The sequence below is a fragment of the Gallinula chloropus genome (assembly GCF_964237585.1).
Source record: "Gallinula chloropus genome assembly, chromosome: 2".
NCBI lineage: Eukaryota > Metazoa > Chordata > Aves > Gruiformes > Rallidae > Gallinula > Gallinula chloropus.
The window spans coordinates 74,540,076-74,558,156 of NC_140086.1; the positions used below are offsets into that span (position 1 = coordinate 74,540,076).

Here is an 18,081-nt window from a genome sequence, read left to right on the forward strand (position 1 = left end):
ATCTTTGTTTAGATGGTGTGAGGTGGTATCACGCTTATGAGAGATGGAGATGTCAAAGCTACGCCTCACAAAGGACTATTCTTTAGGCTGGAGGATATCATGCCAAAACGGAATCTCGTGACCTTTGTAGCTTGGTTTATTGTCACTGTCCTCCTTTCCCCTGTCAGAGGAAGACTTCTTAAGCCAATAAAAGCACGTGAAGTCGCTTGGCTTTGCACAGGCTGCCTGGCTCCATGCGGCACGATGGTGGTTCTCCCCGCTGAATGTCCTGAGTTTTGTAGCAGCGATAGACTACATAGCTTGTTTTCTATTTACAATCCTTTGGAGTTTCCCTCCCCCATCTCAGGCATTTTAAAAGGGCAGTAACTTGGCACTTAAACATCTCTTTGTGATTTGTGCTGTTTAACTTGTATGGAAAGAACATGAAAGTCTGTATATGGTTACGGTCTCTAAAGAGAACTGGCATGCTAAAAAAATCATGTTTGAAGACTTTAGCAAAGAAAAAGTTGATTTATTTTTTCTTTTTAAATCCTTATTTTTGTCTGCTGAACACATGAGTTGGTGTAGAGTTCTGTGGCTATAGAATTTATTGCTCGTTGATGTGGTACAACAGGGCCTTAGACCTTAGAGGTGAGCAAAGGCTTTTTGTATTCCTATTCAGACCGACAAAAGAGATGCGATCTTAAATCAGTGTTAATGTGTGACTGACCAGGAATGATATCATCTAGAGATTATTGCTTTCCTCTGTTTCTGCGGTGTTAACAGATGAATACTCAAGAATGTAGCAGTGAAGCAAATGGGTCTTGATAAATTATGCAGTCTTGACTCCAACTATTGTTTGAGTTAATTGATGATCTTCCGTTGGCGTAATGGGGCTGTGGCATAAACTGCAGCACGCCCTAGAGTTAGACAAATTGGTCTGGTATTGTTTAGGAACATATTTAATCTATCTCACTATAAGTGAATTGGTCCCTTTGGCTGAAACATCGAGAGACACACAAGTATTTTGGTATTTGGCACTAAATAACCTACAGTGACTTAAGTCCTGATCTAAATGCAGTTGTGCCTTTTCTTGTTCTCCAAATACTAAAGTGACAATAAAAATAAAACTGTTGCAATGTAAGGCTGAATTCGTTTCCATCGTCCCTTTACCTAAATTATCCCTTTGCCTAAATCATCTTTAACCTTGGTGGCTTTACAGGCTATTAACACAGTTCTCTTTTTTCCTTGATTCATTGTACCAACTTCAGAGCATCTATTCCAGTGGTTTGCATAATTTCACTTTCCTAGATGTACTTACAGAAAGCTGTAGTCCCCAAAGTCAAAGGCGGCTGCTTCTGGTTTTCTTCTGTTATTTTTTTCTAATTTTGCGTATATCAGCCAAGATTAAAAGAGGTTTCAATAAATCTGTGTTTAATTCTCCCAGAAGAAACCGGATAAATGAGGCAAATCTTGCCCTGCAAATGAAATCTGCAGTTCTGTTTTAAAAGCTGACTGCAAATTTTTGGGTCTGGAGTGGGAGTTAGATGGCTGTAGACCAGTATTTATGTGTTTAAAGACAAGCAACAGTACAAGTTGGGTATTATACCTGCAGAATTTGAAGTTTGAGGTGGTCTTCTTCCCCTTACCCCCCTCCCCTTCCCCTCAAGTTTTGCTTTAAATTTAAGTAAATGCTATGTATCTAGAGTAAACAACATGATTTATGCATATTGGGTTAAATAGATTTTCAAACTTGTTGTTGCCAAAACCAGTTTCCTCCCAAGGTAATTGGTTGTATGAATTGATCCCAGAAAGTTGCTACCTCAGGAAAACAGCAGAAGCCCAGTGCCTCTTTCTTGGAAAGAAGCTCCCAGGAGTTTGCTTGCCTTTCTGATAGAGAAGGTGGCAGCTACTATACCTCAGCCAAACTTGCCCTGTAACTAGGTAAAAGAAAGCTTCCTCAGTGAGTACATGGTTTATGTGGATGGACATCATCTTCCTGGACTTGTGCAAGGCCTTTGACACTGTCCAGCACGACATTCTTGTCTCTAAACTGGAGAGACATGGATTTGTCAGATGGAAAACTTGGTGGATAAGGAACTGGCTGGATGGTAGCACCCAGAGAGTTGTGGTCAATGGCTCAATGTCCATGTGGAAGTCTGTGATGAGCGGTGCTCCTCAGGAGTCGGTACTTGAACCGGCACTGTTCAATATCTTTGTCTGTGACATGGACAGTGGGATTGAGTGCACCCTCAGCAAGTTTGCTGATGATGCCAAGCTGTGTGGTGAGGTTGACACTGGGGGGAAGGGATGTCATCCAGAGGGTCCATGACAGACTGGAGTGATGGGTTCATGGAAACTGCATGCAACATAGCAAAGTGCAAGGTCCTGTATGTGGGTTGGTGCAATCCCAAGCACAGCTACAGGCTGGGTGGAGGATGGATTGAGAGCAGTCCTGAGGAGAAGGACTTAGGGGTCCTGATCGATGATGAGCTCAGCATGTGCCAGCAATGTGCACTAGCAGCTCAGAAGGCCAACTGTGTCCTGGGCTGCATCAAGAACAGCATGGCCAGCAGGTCAAGGGAGGTGGCTCTACCCCTCTACTCTGCTCTCCTGACACCCCATCTGGACTACTGCATCCAGCTCTGGGGTCCCCAGTACAGGAAAGACATAGAGCTGTTGGAGCGAGTCCAGAGGAGGGCCATGAAGATGATCATAGGGCTGGAGCACCTCTCCTGTGAAGACAGGCTGCAGGAGTTTGGCTTGTTGGAGAAAAGAAGGCTCTGGGGTGACCTAATTGTGGTGTACTAATACTTAAAGGGGTCCTACAGGAAAGTGGGACAGGGACTGTTCACTGGGATGTGTAGTGATAGGACAAGGGGCAGTGGCTTTAAGCTGAGAGAGAGTAGGCTTAGGTTAGACATTAGGGAAGAAATTCTTTACTGTGAGGATGGTGAGGCCCTGGAACAGGTTGCCTGGAGAGATTGTGGGAGCCTCATCCATGGAGGTGTTTAAGGCCAGGTTGGATGGGGCTTGGGCATCCTGGTCCAGTGGAGGGTGTCCCTGATTATGGCAGGGGATTGGAACTAGATGATCTTTGAGGTCCCTTCCAACCCAAAGCATTCTATGATAGGCTGCAACTCCACCACGAACGGTTTTTCCAAGATGTCGTTTACCCTCGTCCGTGACTTAATTATCCCATAAATCTTGCTGAGAGCTTTCATTTGGTGACAAGTTCCTACTGGAGAGCAGTGGGTAGCCTAATTAAGACTTTTGTTTTGAATACATAATTGATAATTAACAGTAAACAAGACAGGAGCTTGCTTGTGATCAGAGTAGAAGTTACAGCTGTGCTTTGCTGTCTGCTCTCTCCCCCAGTCACCCTTCTCTCATTTGCTTGGTAGTGGCATCACTTGTCTTCTACTACAAGAGTGTCTCCACCTGAGTGTCACTGGTTAGGAATGTTAGGACCAGTAAGTAGTGCTCTATATGTGATGCTTTGGATTGGTTTTGTTTCCTTTGTTATGAAGCAGTAGTTAAAATCACTTTCTTGATGGTGGCTTTGTAATGCCTTTTCTTTGGCATTTATGGTTCTTTAGCCATATGCATCTCTAAATATGTTTGCACTGGATTTCTCTTCAAGCTCGATCTGATCACGAAAGTGATGCTTGAAAGAAACACTACACACCTTGAGAAGGTTCTGCTAATACCTAGAAGAGGAGAGGCAAGACATGAATGCAGATTTGCAGGGGACACCCTTCTTGATATATTGCATGAGAGAAAAGGCAGGCGGGGAAGTGGAAAGGGGAGTAAGTTGAGTGTCTTGGTGTAGGAGGCTAATGCTGCATAATGATGTTGATCTTGTAGGTCACTTCCAACTTAGATGACAGCCACTTATCAGAGAATCATTTTAATTCGCTCCCAGATTTCAGTTTTTCCTTTTGCAGTTAAAAACGTTGCCTCAGTTGGCAGGAGTCAGTCTTCATGTGGTGAGGGTCTAAGTGAGAAGAGAGGCTTTCTTTTTCACCTGGACCATGGACATACAGGAGTAACCATCCAGCCTGAGAAAAGTTATGTTTGGCTTCTGAATTAAATATCAGGTTGAACGTGTTTTCTAGGCTACAGACAGCAAATGTGCAGATCTGCTACTCCGAGTTGATGTAAATCCTTCTCACCTCATCTTGCTCTTCTCGGTCTTCCCCCTCCAACTGTTTTCAATAATAAGTTGATGAAATGTCTTCAGTATGGTTTCTGACAGTTTGTTTGTACTTTGCAGGTCCTGTGAAGCAGTAGATGTAATTTGAAGAAAATTTGAAGAAACAAATGGCTTTAGCTGGCTGCCCAGACTCCTTTTTACATCTTCCTTATCGGATAGTAAGTTATGAAACTGCATGTTCCTGTCAGCTTGTCGCATCATATTGCTGCGTGCCAGTGATTGATTGTGCATTCAAACTTTTCATCAAACTGCTAATAGCTGTCTGGCAATTCCCTGGGTTTTGCTAACGTTTGGGAATGGCGCCTCTGTTACCATCCTGTATTCAAGACCCGCTGCTGAAGAAATTGGGTCACTCATATGTACTGATTAAGATCTGATATCTATCCTCAAAATAGCCAGTTCATATTTGGGAGAAGGCACTCTTACAAAAAAGCAAAGAAGACAAGCTGTGATACCAGTGAAATGCCTTGCACCAGAAAGTATCAGTGTTTGCTGAATGCTGTATTTGTAGGAACAAAGAGACTTTTAGACTTCGTTAGCTCCTATGTTTGTTGAGTCATTATTCTGTATCTAAGCAGCCAGTATGGCATATTAAAAAAATATTTTAGGAAAAAACCCACCTTCAGCTCAATTCAAAGGTGCTAGGAAAAATGACACGAGTTCTCTTTTTTTTTTTTTTTTTCTTCTTTCTTTAATTTTTTCACCCCTCCCTAGGTCGTTGTGGTTGGCATAATGCAGGCTTTGTATTTTTTTTTTTTTTTTACTTTGGGCATGACCTGTTTTTTGTCCTTTCTTCTCTTGTTTTCATAGTGTGCTTGCCACCCTGAGGATTTAGTTATGATTTTTGGGCTCCACAGATACACAAATAATTAAGCAGAGTATCATGTGACATTGAAACGCTTTCCTCTTTCTCCCAAGAGAAACATTACAAGTAGTGATTACTACAGTCATTTTACTCATTTGAAAGAAAAGTAGAAAAGAAAACAAAACCAACAATAAAAATCCCCAAGAAACCTCCACAGGGTTTATATATCTGTTTCATAATAGGCCAGATTACTCTTAATTTTCCCTCAACAGGAAACTTCAAATTAGTTAAAAGACTAATATGAGTGTATGATGAATTGTCAGTTGAATGTACCTGAGTGCTTTTCCTGATTACAGGAAAAACATCACAGTTCCTTTATAACTGCTTTTGCAACTATAATAAATTGAATGGGCTGTGAGAGATCAGGTGTCCTGAAAATCCGTCGCTATACTTGTATCTATGTTCTTTAAAAGAATATGTGAATAGGTGTGCATGGACTTCATTACTTTGAAGTAGTGCGAAATTTTGCTTCAAATTCATCTAGAGCATCATGTGAATCACGGTGCGAAGCTGAGGGAGGGGAGAGCTATGTGACAGAAACTTGATGCTGCAGGCAGTCATTTTTTTTCTGCAGATTCTGTACTGGATGTCAAACTTTCTCAAAAAAAGACCAGTGTATTTCGTGGTTTGCAAGCAGTAGGAATGTGAATTTTCCATGGTGCTTCCCCTTTCTCTTAAAAACCCTGTAGATGATCTGCTTTAATCTGGGACAGGCAACAGACTGGAAGTGTCAAAGCAACATGGGTGACTTCAGATGGTTGGGAAGTGACATCCTGTTATTTAATTATTTTTTACTATAGCTTGCTGTGATTTCACTCTCCTAACTGCTTGTAACTGGTTTAAAGACTAGCTTTGGAAGCCCATTCATAACTGCTGTGCCTTCTGTCAGAAGTTAAGTTCACATTTAAAAAAACCCCTGAACATCTGTTTTTCCACCCCTACTAAATCTGACTTAGAAGCTTTCATCAACTTGTCTTTTCAATTTGGCTACGGTGCCAGTATTGTGTTGGTAAGGGGCTGAAAGAAGGTTAAACTAAATGTGCTCTAGATTCGAGCATGAAGAAGGATTCTTGTTTTTTTCCGTACATTTTCTGACTTCATGCGAATGGAAGGCTATAGAGAACATTCCTCCAGAGTCCCCAAGGCTGGGACCTTAAAACTTCAATGTTTAGAATGAACTGATGTGTTGGAATTTGGGATTATGTGCAAAGCAGACAGCGAGAGAACCTGGATAAGTGAATATGCACTGAAGAATATCCTTTAGGATGCCTTGTTGCCAACTCCCCTCTACTTTTCCTTTTCTGTTTTTTTTGGGGAGATGGGCAAGGCATAGGTCTTTGACTTTCTTACTGGGCTCTTTGTTTACTGTGTTCGCTTCTTTCAGAAGTTTTTGGGTCTTGTTTAAAACCTTTTTCAAAAAAAAGAACAAAACCCAAAAACAACAAACCAACAAACTCCCAACTTTCTCAGGAGTTAGCACATAAACCAGTCACACTGAGTACATTGTCCCAGAAACAATCTGTAGCTTTGTGGAAAAAATCAATACTACCTTTTAGTGGCTTTCAGGAGCCCTTTCCAAATTCTCAAACTCTTCAATAAAAATCCAGCAGTGAGAATTGGCAGTGTTTGTCTTCTGTTCCTGGAAATTCAGAACATAGTCCCAGAATTTCTCAGAAAAAATGGGATGATTTACTGTGTTTCCGTTCTTTTGCAATCTGTAGTCACAACAGTATTTATGCACAGTGACTTGAACTCTTGGGGAAGGTTTAGTTCCTTAACCCTTTGATGTGTGAGTTGTGCAAGTCTCGGTGACATAAAGAACAGAAGGATTTATTGTATTTTTTTTTCTCTTCAGTTTCTGAGGATAAAATTCTGGGCATGTGGGAATGTTCTGTTTATCTTCTATCTCCTACCTTCCGTTTATTTTCTCATCACCAAGATGCAGGCATGACTCTATTAATAATTAATAGAGTTGATTTTCAGAGAGCTGAATTCTTACTAGAGAAAGGACTTGTTCACATCATACTCTTCATCTAACTGGGCATAAAATGCAGTGCAAGCACTTGGTCACAAAACAGGCAGAAAATGGAAATTGCTTTCTCCTACGTGTACAGAGCTGTGGATTTCAGGATTGCTAATAGCCTTCTTGACCAGATAAGAGAGCAGAATATTGCACGTTATAATGGAGAAGCTTTGTACGCCTCAAGAGTAGGGAAGTAAATACCAAAGAGAATTAATCAGTTAGACTGGCTACTGTAATAAAAGCCTCCTTTAATGATGTCAGATTTGTGGATGTGAAGGTGATATACTGCCATTACTCAGCAGTCATGTTATGCCTAGCTCTTCCTCCACAACTTCTGCAGGTTTTGGTATGGCAGCTTTGATGCTTGTTTTCCATAAAATGATACAGTAAGATGGAAGACACCTTTGGAGGTTGTTTGATCCAAGTCCACGGCATGTTGAGGTTACACTTATGTTCCTAGGGAGCTTCATCTTGGTGGGTGTGGGTTTTCAGGAGACTTGCTTTTTATGTTTAACGTGGTTGTTTGCTTTGATTGGGTGGTTAGAGAGGGTTTCTGTTTTGGGAAAAAAAAATTAAAAAATCTGTAGTTCAGAGTTACCTTGCTGGGTGCCATAATCCTCATCCCTGTGAAAACCAGATGCCTTTTATGTGGCTTAGTCTTATCTTTGCCACTTTGGAACTGAACGCTCTGATACTGAGTGTTAATAAAGATATACATGTTGCTGTCCATGTTTGCATGAATAAAATGGCTTAAAAAGCACCACGTGATTAAAAAACCCCACCAACTATTGTAAAATTTGCCCAAGTAGACTGAAAACCTAAGTGGAAAGTGCTGTCAAGACCAGTGTGTTGGCCCCCATTGTCTGCTTCTTTGTGACAAATCTTTCTTCACTTAGCTATTGACAGTTGTTTATTGAGACTATGGAGATCTTTCTTCTGATTTGTGGTGGGTTGACCCTGACTGGAGGCCAGGTGCCCACTCAAGTCCCTCTATTGCTCGCCTCTTCAGCTGGGCAGAGGGGAGAAAATATAATGAAAGGCTCATGGGTCAAGATAAGGACAGGGAGAGATTGCTCACCAGTTACCATAACAGGCTAAACAGGCTCAGTGTGGGGAAATTAATTTATTACCAATTAAAATCAGAGTAGGATAATGAGAAGTAAACCCAAATCTTAAAACACCCTCCCCCTGCCCCCACACAACCCTCCCTTCTTCCCAGGCTAAACTTTATTCCTGATTTCTCTCCCTCCTCTACTGAGTGACAGGGGGTGGGGGGGGGGGGCAATCAGTTCATCATGCATTGTCTCTGCTGCTCCTTCCCCCTCAGGGAGAGGACTCCTCGTGCTCTCCTGCTCCAGCGTGAGGTCCCTCTCATGGCAGACAGTCCTCCAAGAACTTATCCAACTTGTTTCCTTCCCATGGGCAGCAGTTCTTCATGAACTGCTCTAGCAGTTAGGTGTTCCATTTTCACTGGGTTCAGTCCTTCAGGAACAGACTGCTCCATCACAGTCCCCCATGGGGGTCACAAGTCCTGTCATCAAACCTGCTCCAGTGTAGGCTCTTCTCCCCATGGGTCCACAGGTCCTGCCAAGAGCCTGCACAGGTTTCTTTAGGTGCTTCCACCTACTCTGGCATGAGTTTTTCCATGGGCTGCAGGGGGACAACCTACCTCATTACTATTTTCTCCACAAGCTGCTGCAGGGGAACGTCTGCTCTGGCACCTGGAACACCTTATCTTCATCCTTCACTGACCTAGGTGTCTGCAGAGTTGTTCTTCTCACATCTCACTCCTTTCTCTGGCTGCAGTTGCTGTTGCACAACAGCTTTTCCCCCTTCTCAACTCTTTTGTCCTCGAGGCTTTACCGGCATTGCTGATGAGCTCAGCCTTGGCCAGCAGCAAGTCTGTCTTGGGAGCCGGCTGGCATTGGCTCTGTTGGACATGGGGGAAGCTTCTGGCAGCTTCTCACAGAAGCCATCTCTGCAGCACTCCTGGTACCTAATGCTTTCCACACAAACCTAATACATGATTTTTAAGATTCTAAGTAAACAGCGGCTTGCTTTATTTTCATTAGGCTTAAATGTACAAGGATGCTGCTTGTATGGAATTTGGCCTGGAGTTTGGATTTTTCATGCCAGTGGGGCAGTATGGAAGTGCCCAGGCAGGCTTTCAGGGTCCTTGGGCATAGCTGAGTAATGAAACATCAGAGGTAATACTGCATTGCATCATTCTTCTACATACTGCATGAAGAAATGGAGCTGAAATGTTGCTACTGCCAATGCAGAAACTCATCAGATTTGTGAAATATGGTGTCAGTCAACAGATACTTTGTTGATGGTGCTTCTGTTTTAACAGTTTACATGCGTGTGGTGTAGAGGGTTGATGGACTGCAGAGACATAAAGTACAAAGCAGTGAGAACATTAGCAAATGTTTTTACAAGACATGTTGCTTCTAATAAGAAGTTATGAAATCTGTCTCCCTAAGTGCAGGCTCCAAATGTCTTTTAGATAGAGTTGATGCTGGTTGGTAGTTTTATTGAAGAGCAACTGGACCTGGATTTCTAGCCTCTATTTTTCTTGGAAAGAAATCAGTTTAAAAAATTGTTCCAGAAGCAATTCCTTTCACTCAGTGAAGTAAGTGTGGTGCTTACCTCTTAGAGGCCGTTGGAGGTACATTTACCCCCACTGTCACGTGTCATGAGAATATTGTATGTGAAACAAAAGAACGTCAGATTTGCATCTTGCACTAATCTTTTATATAACTGATTACAGTTTCGTTTCTTAAAAGAAATACCCATGCATTGCAGTTTTTTTGCTGTAACAGTGTCTTTCTGCAATTCCAGTTGAAAGTCTGTACTTTACAAAAATAGAAGTGCAAACAGTTCTCTAATTTACAGAGAAATTGGTTGGCAAAACGTGAAGTCTTTTTTGAAGGTGAATGTGAGCGAGAAATCTCAAGTCTCCATTTTTCAATTAAGTGAGATTTTTCAACTTCCCCTCTCAGAAAAAAAGACTCAAGGCACTCTAATGGTCAATCATAGTTTTTAGTACTTACCTTACTAACAGCGGTGAGGAAATAACGTAGATGCTGCGAATCAAGTGAGGGAATGACAGGAAAGAAGCTTAATTCTGCATCCTCCTGCTAATGGTTTCATGCTCATTCTCTAATCTACTGGTCAGTCTTGTTATGTCATTGTTTACATGCAGTTGCTTAAATTTGTCTCTTGATTTAGCTCTAGTTTTCATACCTGTTTAGATCTATGGTTTGCTGTTTTTTAAGAGAGTCCGAGAGCGGTCTACTGAATATATGTAAGTAGGTGAAAAGGACAGAGTCAGACTCTCCAGTGGTGCCCAGTGAGAAGACCAGAGGCCCTGGGCACAAACTGAAGCACAGGCAGTTCTCTCAGAGCATTGAGCAATGCTCTTTCACTGTGAGGGGGGCTGAGCACTAGCACAGGTTGCACGGAAATGTGGTGTAACCCTGCTCTCTGGTGATACTCTGAAGCCATCTGGACCCAGTCTGAGGCTCAGGGTGGACCTGTTTGAGCAGTGGGGTGGACCACATGACTTTCAGAGGTTCCTTTCAACCTTGATCATTCGGTGTTCCTGTGAAAATCCAAAGCAATAGATCTCTTCAGGTTCTGACTTGTGTGCAGCTCTTAAGACACCGTTTTGAGATTGTAAAAATGGCCACATTGAATAAACCAGGCCATTTTCTAGTGTTTTCTTTCAAAACTTCATGATGCCATTCTGAAGTAGCAGTAACAATTGGTTTAACAGACTATAGCACCAAACTAAATCCTGTATGTGTGGGTATTTTTCCCATGAATGGGATCTTTTTCCAAATTAATAAATATTATAACAAGCTGTTTATCAACTGGTGATTTTGAAGGACTACCAGTATGAATGTTTTCTCATTTAACAGGGGAGAGAAGTTGAGGGACCAGTCTGAAGACAGCTTGATACTTCAAATGTCTGTGTAAATATAAAAAAGGGTAGCCAGTTGTAATATAAGAGAAAGGGAGTATTTATTTTTTGTTTTTAAATTGGCTTTGTTATAGCCAAGTGATAGTTTGGGGAGGTGTGTTTTTAGTGAACCACCTTCTACAGATGTTCTGTGCTCTACTTATGAGTAAATAATAACCACTGGAGAAGATTACTTTGTTTTTAAGGGGAAGATAAGATCACTGTGCATTTGGAGCTGTCACTTTTTAAGAAAGTGCTGTGGCTCAGATTATTCTTAGTGTTGCTAAGTCTTGGACTAATTCTTAGTCCATGCCAGTTGGCTCAGAGAGGCCTTTTCTATCCTTGGAAGAGGCCGGAGATATAATGTTGTCTTATACTTAAGCATTTCCAAGAAATATATCCAGATACAAACTTTGCTAAAAGTTATACCCAGTAGATTTTTCTTGCCTTATAAAATCAAATGGGAGGCCGATCGAAGGAAGGACAGTATTTCATATGCACTTACGATTTCTTCTTCTAGTAAGTTAAAAAAGGAGGGGGGAAAAACCCCACAACCAAATTCTTGTGATTCTGCATAGAGTTGATTCTTTTTCCATTCCTAAAAAGAAACTGTGGGTACAGTTTCCAAACTTTTATTGCTAATGTGATGCATCGTGGCAGGGATTGTTTTGGTTTTGCCATTGCAGACCATCTAGTGTAATGCTGCAGCTGACTCTTGAACTGAAGCTGTCGACTCAAACAAGAATGGATAGCCCAAACGTACCATGGCTTTGGTGGTGGATGTGCCATTTGCTCTGTAAAACTCAGGATGAATCTATTAAGTCCACCTAGCACTAGCTATGACCGAAAAGGATCTTGACCTGCTTTTGCATCCTCTAAGAATTACTCATTCAGCTTCTACTACAATGCAGCTTGAAATACTCTTTCAAACCCACTCTCCAGGTTCCCACAAAACTGCCACTTTTCAGGTGCATCTTTCATTCCTGGCGTCGCACGTATCGTTGCCTTCACGGAGCTGCGGGACGGAGAGCACGGCAGAGAGCAAGGACTTTGTTCTTGAAGGGTTGGCTTTGCTTTTTCAGGATGGAATTTTACCAAATTGATCAGCTTTCAGGAATCCTTCGTGTAGAAAGAGCCAGATTATTGGTATTAATGGCCCTTTATGCTAGACAGTATTGATATTTTAATCCGAGGCATTAAAACACCCTGTTTTTCTTTCTGGTTTTGAAAGAACAAGCAACCCGAGGTAAAACACAAATGCCCAGCAAAGCTCTCAGGCTTTACTGCTATTTTAAGATAGCTTTGGCTTGCGTACTGGTAAGACGAGCGTGCATATTTGAAATTCTAGCCTCCACAATGAAAAGACAAGCCCTCGGAAACAGCCAGTGGTTTTGGAGCATGCTTGTCCTTTGCGAGCTGAATGTTAAACAATGACTTAAGACTCTACTACACACTGGCTGTAGCTCTTGATGTCTTACACACTGGCTCCATTTTTTGACATAATTTTGGCAAGTGGGGGAACCTGGCAATCCTTCATGCTAGAGGCCTTAGCTCTAATAAAGCGCTTTAGTTATTAGCACAAGTAAATAGTTGTCCATTTGTGCTTCATTAATGCATATTAGTCATACAGTAAATACTGTCATGCTGGCAAGTTCCCCAGAATACTGAATACATCTGCACAGTTCAGGAGGGGGTTTCTGACGGAGTGGTGTTGGCACCTTTCTTGAAGAAGTTCTTGAAGCCATTAGTGTGGAAGAGTGACAGACTCACGTGGGTTTTTGTAGAACTGATACTTCAGTGAAGGAAAAGAAGTATTTTTGATAAATATTATCCTGCTGCAATAGGTCCTTCTTAAGTTTGCAGTTACCTTTTGGTTGTCAGTTATATCTGAGGCAGATTGCTTCGGGCTCTGGGGAGTACATAGGAGGTGCCTACTTTTCTAAAGAAAAGAATTAGATATTCTAAAATGCAGTAAGATTGTCCAGTATTGTAAAATTCTAACTGTATATTTGAAGAACCCAACATGTACAACAGTATGAGGAAATCCAAATGACTCATGATTTGAGTGTGTTGGTTTTTTTAAGAAATAAGACCCTTAATATAGAGAGTATAAAATTGTGAGCTGAAATGTCAGCTATGACTTGTTCTTTGGAACAGCCAGCATAGATTTACCAATTGCTTTTTTGGCCTTTGTGTGTCTGGCATTGCCTTCCAGAAGGATTTACTCCATAATCTTCCTAGACACTGACAAGCTTCTGGTTCCTTGTATCCTCATCCTTGCCCATATTGAAGATGAATGTGATCTTTGCCTCTGTGGTCACTGGTGTTCTCCTCTGGCCAGTGACTTTTTAAAGGCTGGAGGTAGTAGTTTCACTGTGGTATCAGCCAGCTTCCGTAGCACCTTCCAATGTATCTGATTTGGTCCAATGAGCATGTGTGATCCATAACCTTCCTTTGCCATGAGTAATTGTTCAGTACCCTGTGTGCTCAAAGAAGTGGGAGATGGGAGGACAAACTTTACGAGGAAAAAATGGGCAAAGAAGTCATTGATCTTTTGTACCCATAGCTGCTGGGTCCCAGGCACAACTGAGCACTAACTGGACTAACGTTAGCCATTTTTTTCCCCTTGTAGAAGCATTCCTTGTTTTTTCTTGGAATCCTTTGCTTGCTTTGGCTCTTCAGCTTGAGCAGTATCTCCATAGTCTCTTTCCATAACCCTTTTGTGCTTTAACTTTATTTGCATTTTAACATTTGAGCTGAGGCAGGAGTTGCCTGTCCATGTACCCTGGCTTTCTGCCATTCCTCTGTGACTCTGCATGCCAAAATGGACCGTTCTTGAACTTTGAGAAGGCTGTCCTGGGAGATCAGCTTCTTGTCTTGGGCCCCTTATTCCTTCAGAGCACCTCCTATGGGAACCTGGCAAGCAGATCCTTGAGCAGGTCAAAAATCTGCTTTCCTGCAGTCTGGGGCTGTAATTCTCTGAGTATTCATGCTCCTTTTACTCACTCTTGTTACCTTCATCTCAGTAGAGCATCAGACTGCCATCCATGTCTACATTTCCATCTGGTTGCTCTTTGTCCACGAGTTGACTTTGGTATCTTCTTGGTCAAAAAGAGTCTTTCCCTGGTTGACACACTCATCAGTTGTGATGTGAAGCTATCTTCAACTCCAAATATCTATGCAGCTTCCAGGGCTAGCTGCAACTGGAACTGCACTTTTTGCTTGTGAGTGGGTAAAAAATGTGGATTAACTGATTTGTCTCCCGTTTCTCCTCATCCCATGCACCTGGCTGCAAAACTGGACTTTTTTGGCCTTAGCAAGACATGTACTCTGAGTTTTCATCTTCTCCAGGATGATGGGTGCCTCTCTTGGAAACAAGCATTTAGGTGGAAGATGAGGGACTAGCCAGTGTGAGAGAAGCAAAGGAGAAACTAGAGGTGCTAATCAATGGCCCAGGTGTCTCTTGACCCACACCTGTCTGTTGGGGCTTCCCAGCAACTCTGTTAGTACCCAGTCTTCTGTCATGGCACCCTTTTGCCTTCCCTGGTGTTCACTCTATTTCCCAAGTTTTAAATCCAAGAGGGCTGTCTCCCATGCTGCCTTCTCTGAGGAACTGCTGCCAGCAATATCTCTCCAGAGCCATCCTTGGGGCACTGTGGGGAAGCTCTCCCTTGCTAAGTGGCTTTTGAGCTTCCACCCTCAGGTCTGACTGGTTCCACTATCCTTGGTTGTGAGTGCCCTGGCTCCCAAGTCATTTGTTGGGGATGGGCATGAGGGGCAAGGAGTCCTGGCCAATTGTTTCCCTTTCTAGTAGGGTCCCATTGTAGAAGAGATGCTGCTCCCCATGCCTGCAGTGTGAAAAGGCAGTGTAGGTCAGACAGTAGGGCCTGGCACAAGCCTTGAAATGCATGTTTTATCAACTGTGAAGAAACGGTACCTAGCCTGGCAAAGCTGACATCATCGTTTCCTGCCTGTGGGTTTTCTGTGCTCTCCACCCCTCTGGCAGAGACTGGCGCTGCCCAGGATTTTCCTGAGAGCTTGTGTGCAGGCTGATGGAGAGTAGTGTGTGCCGGAGCTTGGGAGAAGATGTTTTGGCCCTCCTGGAAGGTGATCACTCCTTCCTGAGGACATCTTGGCAATGATGATGTTGGGAGGCCTGTACCTGTGGCTAGTCCACCTCCATGGGCTCTCTTTCCTAATCAGCCTCTGTGAACTCTGGGTCTCCTGCCACCTGGATGAGTGAAGCCCTTCAGTCCTGCACAGTCCCTTTGTGTGCTCTTAGCCTGTTCCCCATATGCATACCATTATTCTTCCAGAGCCTGTCTCTTGGACTCATCTTTCCTTGACTAGCAGGGGAGCAAGAACCCTGGGAGTGGTGTCTGTGGTCGCACTGCCATGACTTCTTGTCGTGACCTATCTGAAAGATTCCTGCAGAAGGTAACTCTGGGATCATGTTACATATGCATTCTCCAGTGCTTCTGTGTTACTTGTACCTGCTAGATCACTTCAGTTTGTCTCTTGATTGTAACAGATACCTTTATTAAAGCACGTTTACCTGCCCACACATGCACACTCAATTTATGTGAATTTCTTTCTTTAAGTCCATGACAGACTCAGAATTTTTCAAATCAAATAATGTTACCATTTGAGGTAGCCCCCTTAGGCCTTGTGTAGATGGAGGCATCTGTAGCCTTTTCCTTAAGGTGAATGTGAATTAAGACTTCATAGTGTCCGTTTTCTACGTCTATCCATACGGAAGTATAAGGGGGTGTGTTTTAAATGTGATGGGAAAAATGCCTTCCTACATGTGTGCCAATGAAATTTCTGCGTGATGTATTTTTTTTTACTCCTGACATGAGCAAATGGTTAACCAAGTGTGCTGAAAAAGGCATCTCTTGGAATCTTGTGTTTTTTTCTGGAATCCTTTATGTCCTCAAAATTATGACAAACTGCTGGCTGTCGAACATGAATTGACCGGACGGTTTAGTTGCAAACCATAACTGCTATGCTGGATGAGAGCAGGTTGGAAAAATAGTTTTCTGACAGCATATCTTTTAGAGCATGACTCCCCCTGAAGATGAAAATAAACCCAAACCCCCAAGACCAGAAACTTCTCATTGGCAGTTCCACTAGCAACTTCTGGACCAGGGACACTGACACAGTAACATGTGTTACTAGGATGCAAGAAGACATGCATGCTGTTCGTATTGTGGTAATGTGCTTATCAGCTCCCAGGTAATTTGCCACAGTTAATTTTCTTGTTTTGTAATGGTCTTCAGTTAACTGTATCCAGAAGGTGGGTTTCTTCTCACCCACAGCTTGCTTCTGAAGCCTAGTTCAAAAGGTTTTTTTCTCTTCTTTCTCATCCTGTGATTTTTTTTTTTTTTTTATCTCTGGTTTGACTTCAATCTCAGCAGGAATCTTTTCCATGTCTTTATTCCATAGATGTGCATTTTTGGGTTAGAAAGGATAGCCCAAAACTAGAGGGAAGCAGTGTAATAAATAGTGGTTGTGCTGTAAAAGTTTCACCCTGAACCTGGAGTTAAATCACCATCTCAGCTGAAGCATGGTTGCTGCTCATGTGCAACCTACTAGGCCCTTGATTTACAAAGCAAACAAGTTGCTTTTATTGTTCTCCCCCTCATCTTCAGCAGTGGTTTGAGGGAAGAGAAAGAAAGGTGTGCTAAAGCAGTGTTAATACTAATTGAACAGTGTCTTATCTGATTGCATCCTATCTTCCTTGGAGTGAAGAGTAGAAATCCATTTTCTTGTGGTCGGTAGCTGTAATGCTCCAGCATTGCTAAAAGCCAGCATGACCCAGCGTTGTGCACATGGCTGTTTTATAACTGTAGTGTTTCTTGAACTCTTTGCCTGGCTGACCAGCTTTGCAGCCTGTTGAACTCTCCCCCAGCCTTGTTTGAACACCCCGTACCTGGCCAGGTGTTGTTTGGGGCGGTTTGCTTGTTTTGTTTCATGTGCCACTCTGGCATAGCAGACCTTCCTGCAGTAGCATCCCGGTAGTTACAAAAACAGTCTTTGATCTATCGAGGGCTTAAGGTCACCCAGTGCTGAGAAGATCTCTGCAGCATTAAAGCAGCTGGTGCTGCCAGCCACGCTGAAGCATTGCAGTGTATGCTCTGGCGTGCCATGGGTAACTGTCGGATGTGCCCAGTAGGTGTTACCAAAAAAGTGGGCAGAAGCTGTACAGAATAAGCGATCACTTCAGGCGCTGATGCCCTGAACAGCTAGTTATAAAACAAAACCAAACCAAAACCTTCCAAGCGAGAAGTGTGATTGACATGCTTGCTTTTAGCAAGCAGGGTTTTAGGTTCCCCCTCCCCCGAGTGCCAGCTTGTGCAAAAACTAAAGATTTAGACTTTGTATTAGGTTTTCCTGGGACTGGTCTCAACTTTACTGTTGCTATTTAAATGCAATGCAAACTGCTGAGCTTTTGCAAGTTTTCTCCTATTAGGGAATGTTGTCAGTAAAGACTTTCTGATAAAGCCATCTTCTTGGTGAAGGATGCATTTAGCTACCTGCATTTAGCTGACATCCCTCAAGGAGGGGAAAACTGCAGCCACTACACTGAGCTAATTTATATATATATACAAATATATATATTTATTAATGCTAGAACAAGTGTAGCAGTTTAACACACTTCATGTTGTACCTAGATTTTTGAAAGTCAGGCAGAGATAGGTAAAGTATCGAGAACACCGAGAGAAGTTCTCAGGCCAAAAAGCACCTTTAAGCTGCTGGAATTTTACTGCAAACAAACTAGTTACTTTTTTTTCATATTCTGATAAGATCTCTGAAGAGGTAAAAAATACTGCAGATGTCTCTTATTTTGAGAAATGGCTGTAAGGTGCTGGCACACTGAAATATCCAGGATGACCCCTGTTGCTAGTCCTAGCTTAATTCTTGTTTTGCTTTCTTTCCAGCTGTTGTGTGAGCTGACAGTCTGTACAGAGGCAGCACTACAGAAAAGCTTGTATTAGAAACACTGCTCGACCTTCACAAACGCTTGGGGGCAG

The 18,081-nt window shown here is 42.6% G+C and overlaps 1 protein-coding gene across 1 annotated transcript in view; it reads left to right on the top strand.

The window, feature by feature from the left end:
* The first annotated feature begins 4,284 nt into the window (after positions 1–4,284).
* GRB10 (growth factor receptor bound protein 10) overlaps positions 4,285–18,081 on the top strand; it is a 109,945-nt gene continuing 96,148 nt past the window's right edge. The window contains exon 1 of the mRNA XM_084279932.1: positions 4,285–4,353. Within this exon, the coding sequence (XP_084136058.1) occupies positions 4,303–4,353 (51 nt within the window). The 5' untranslated portion in view covers positions 4,285–4,302. The remainder of the gene's footprint in view (positions 4,354–18,081) is intronic.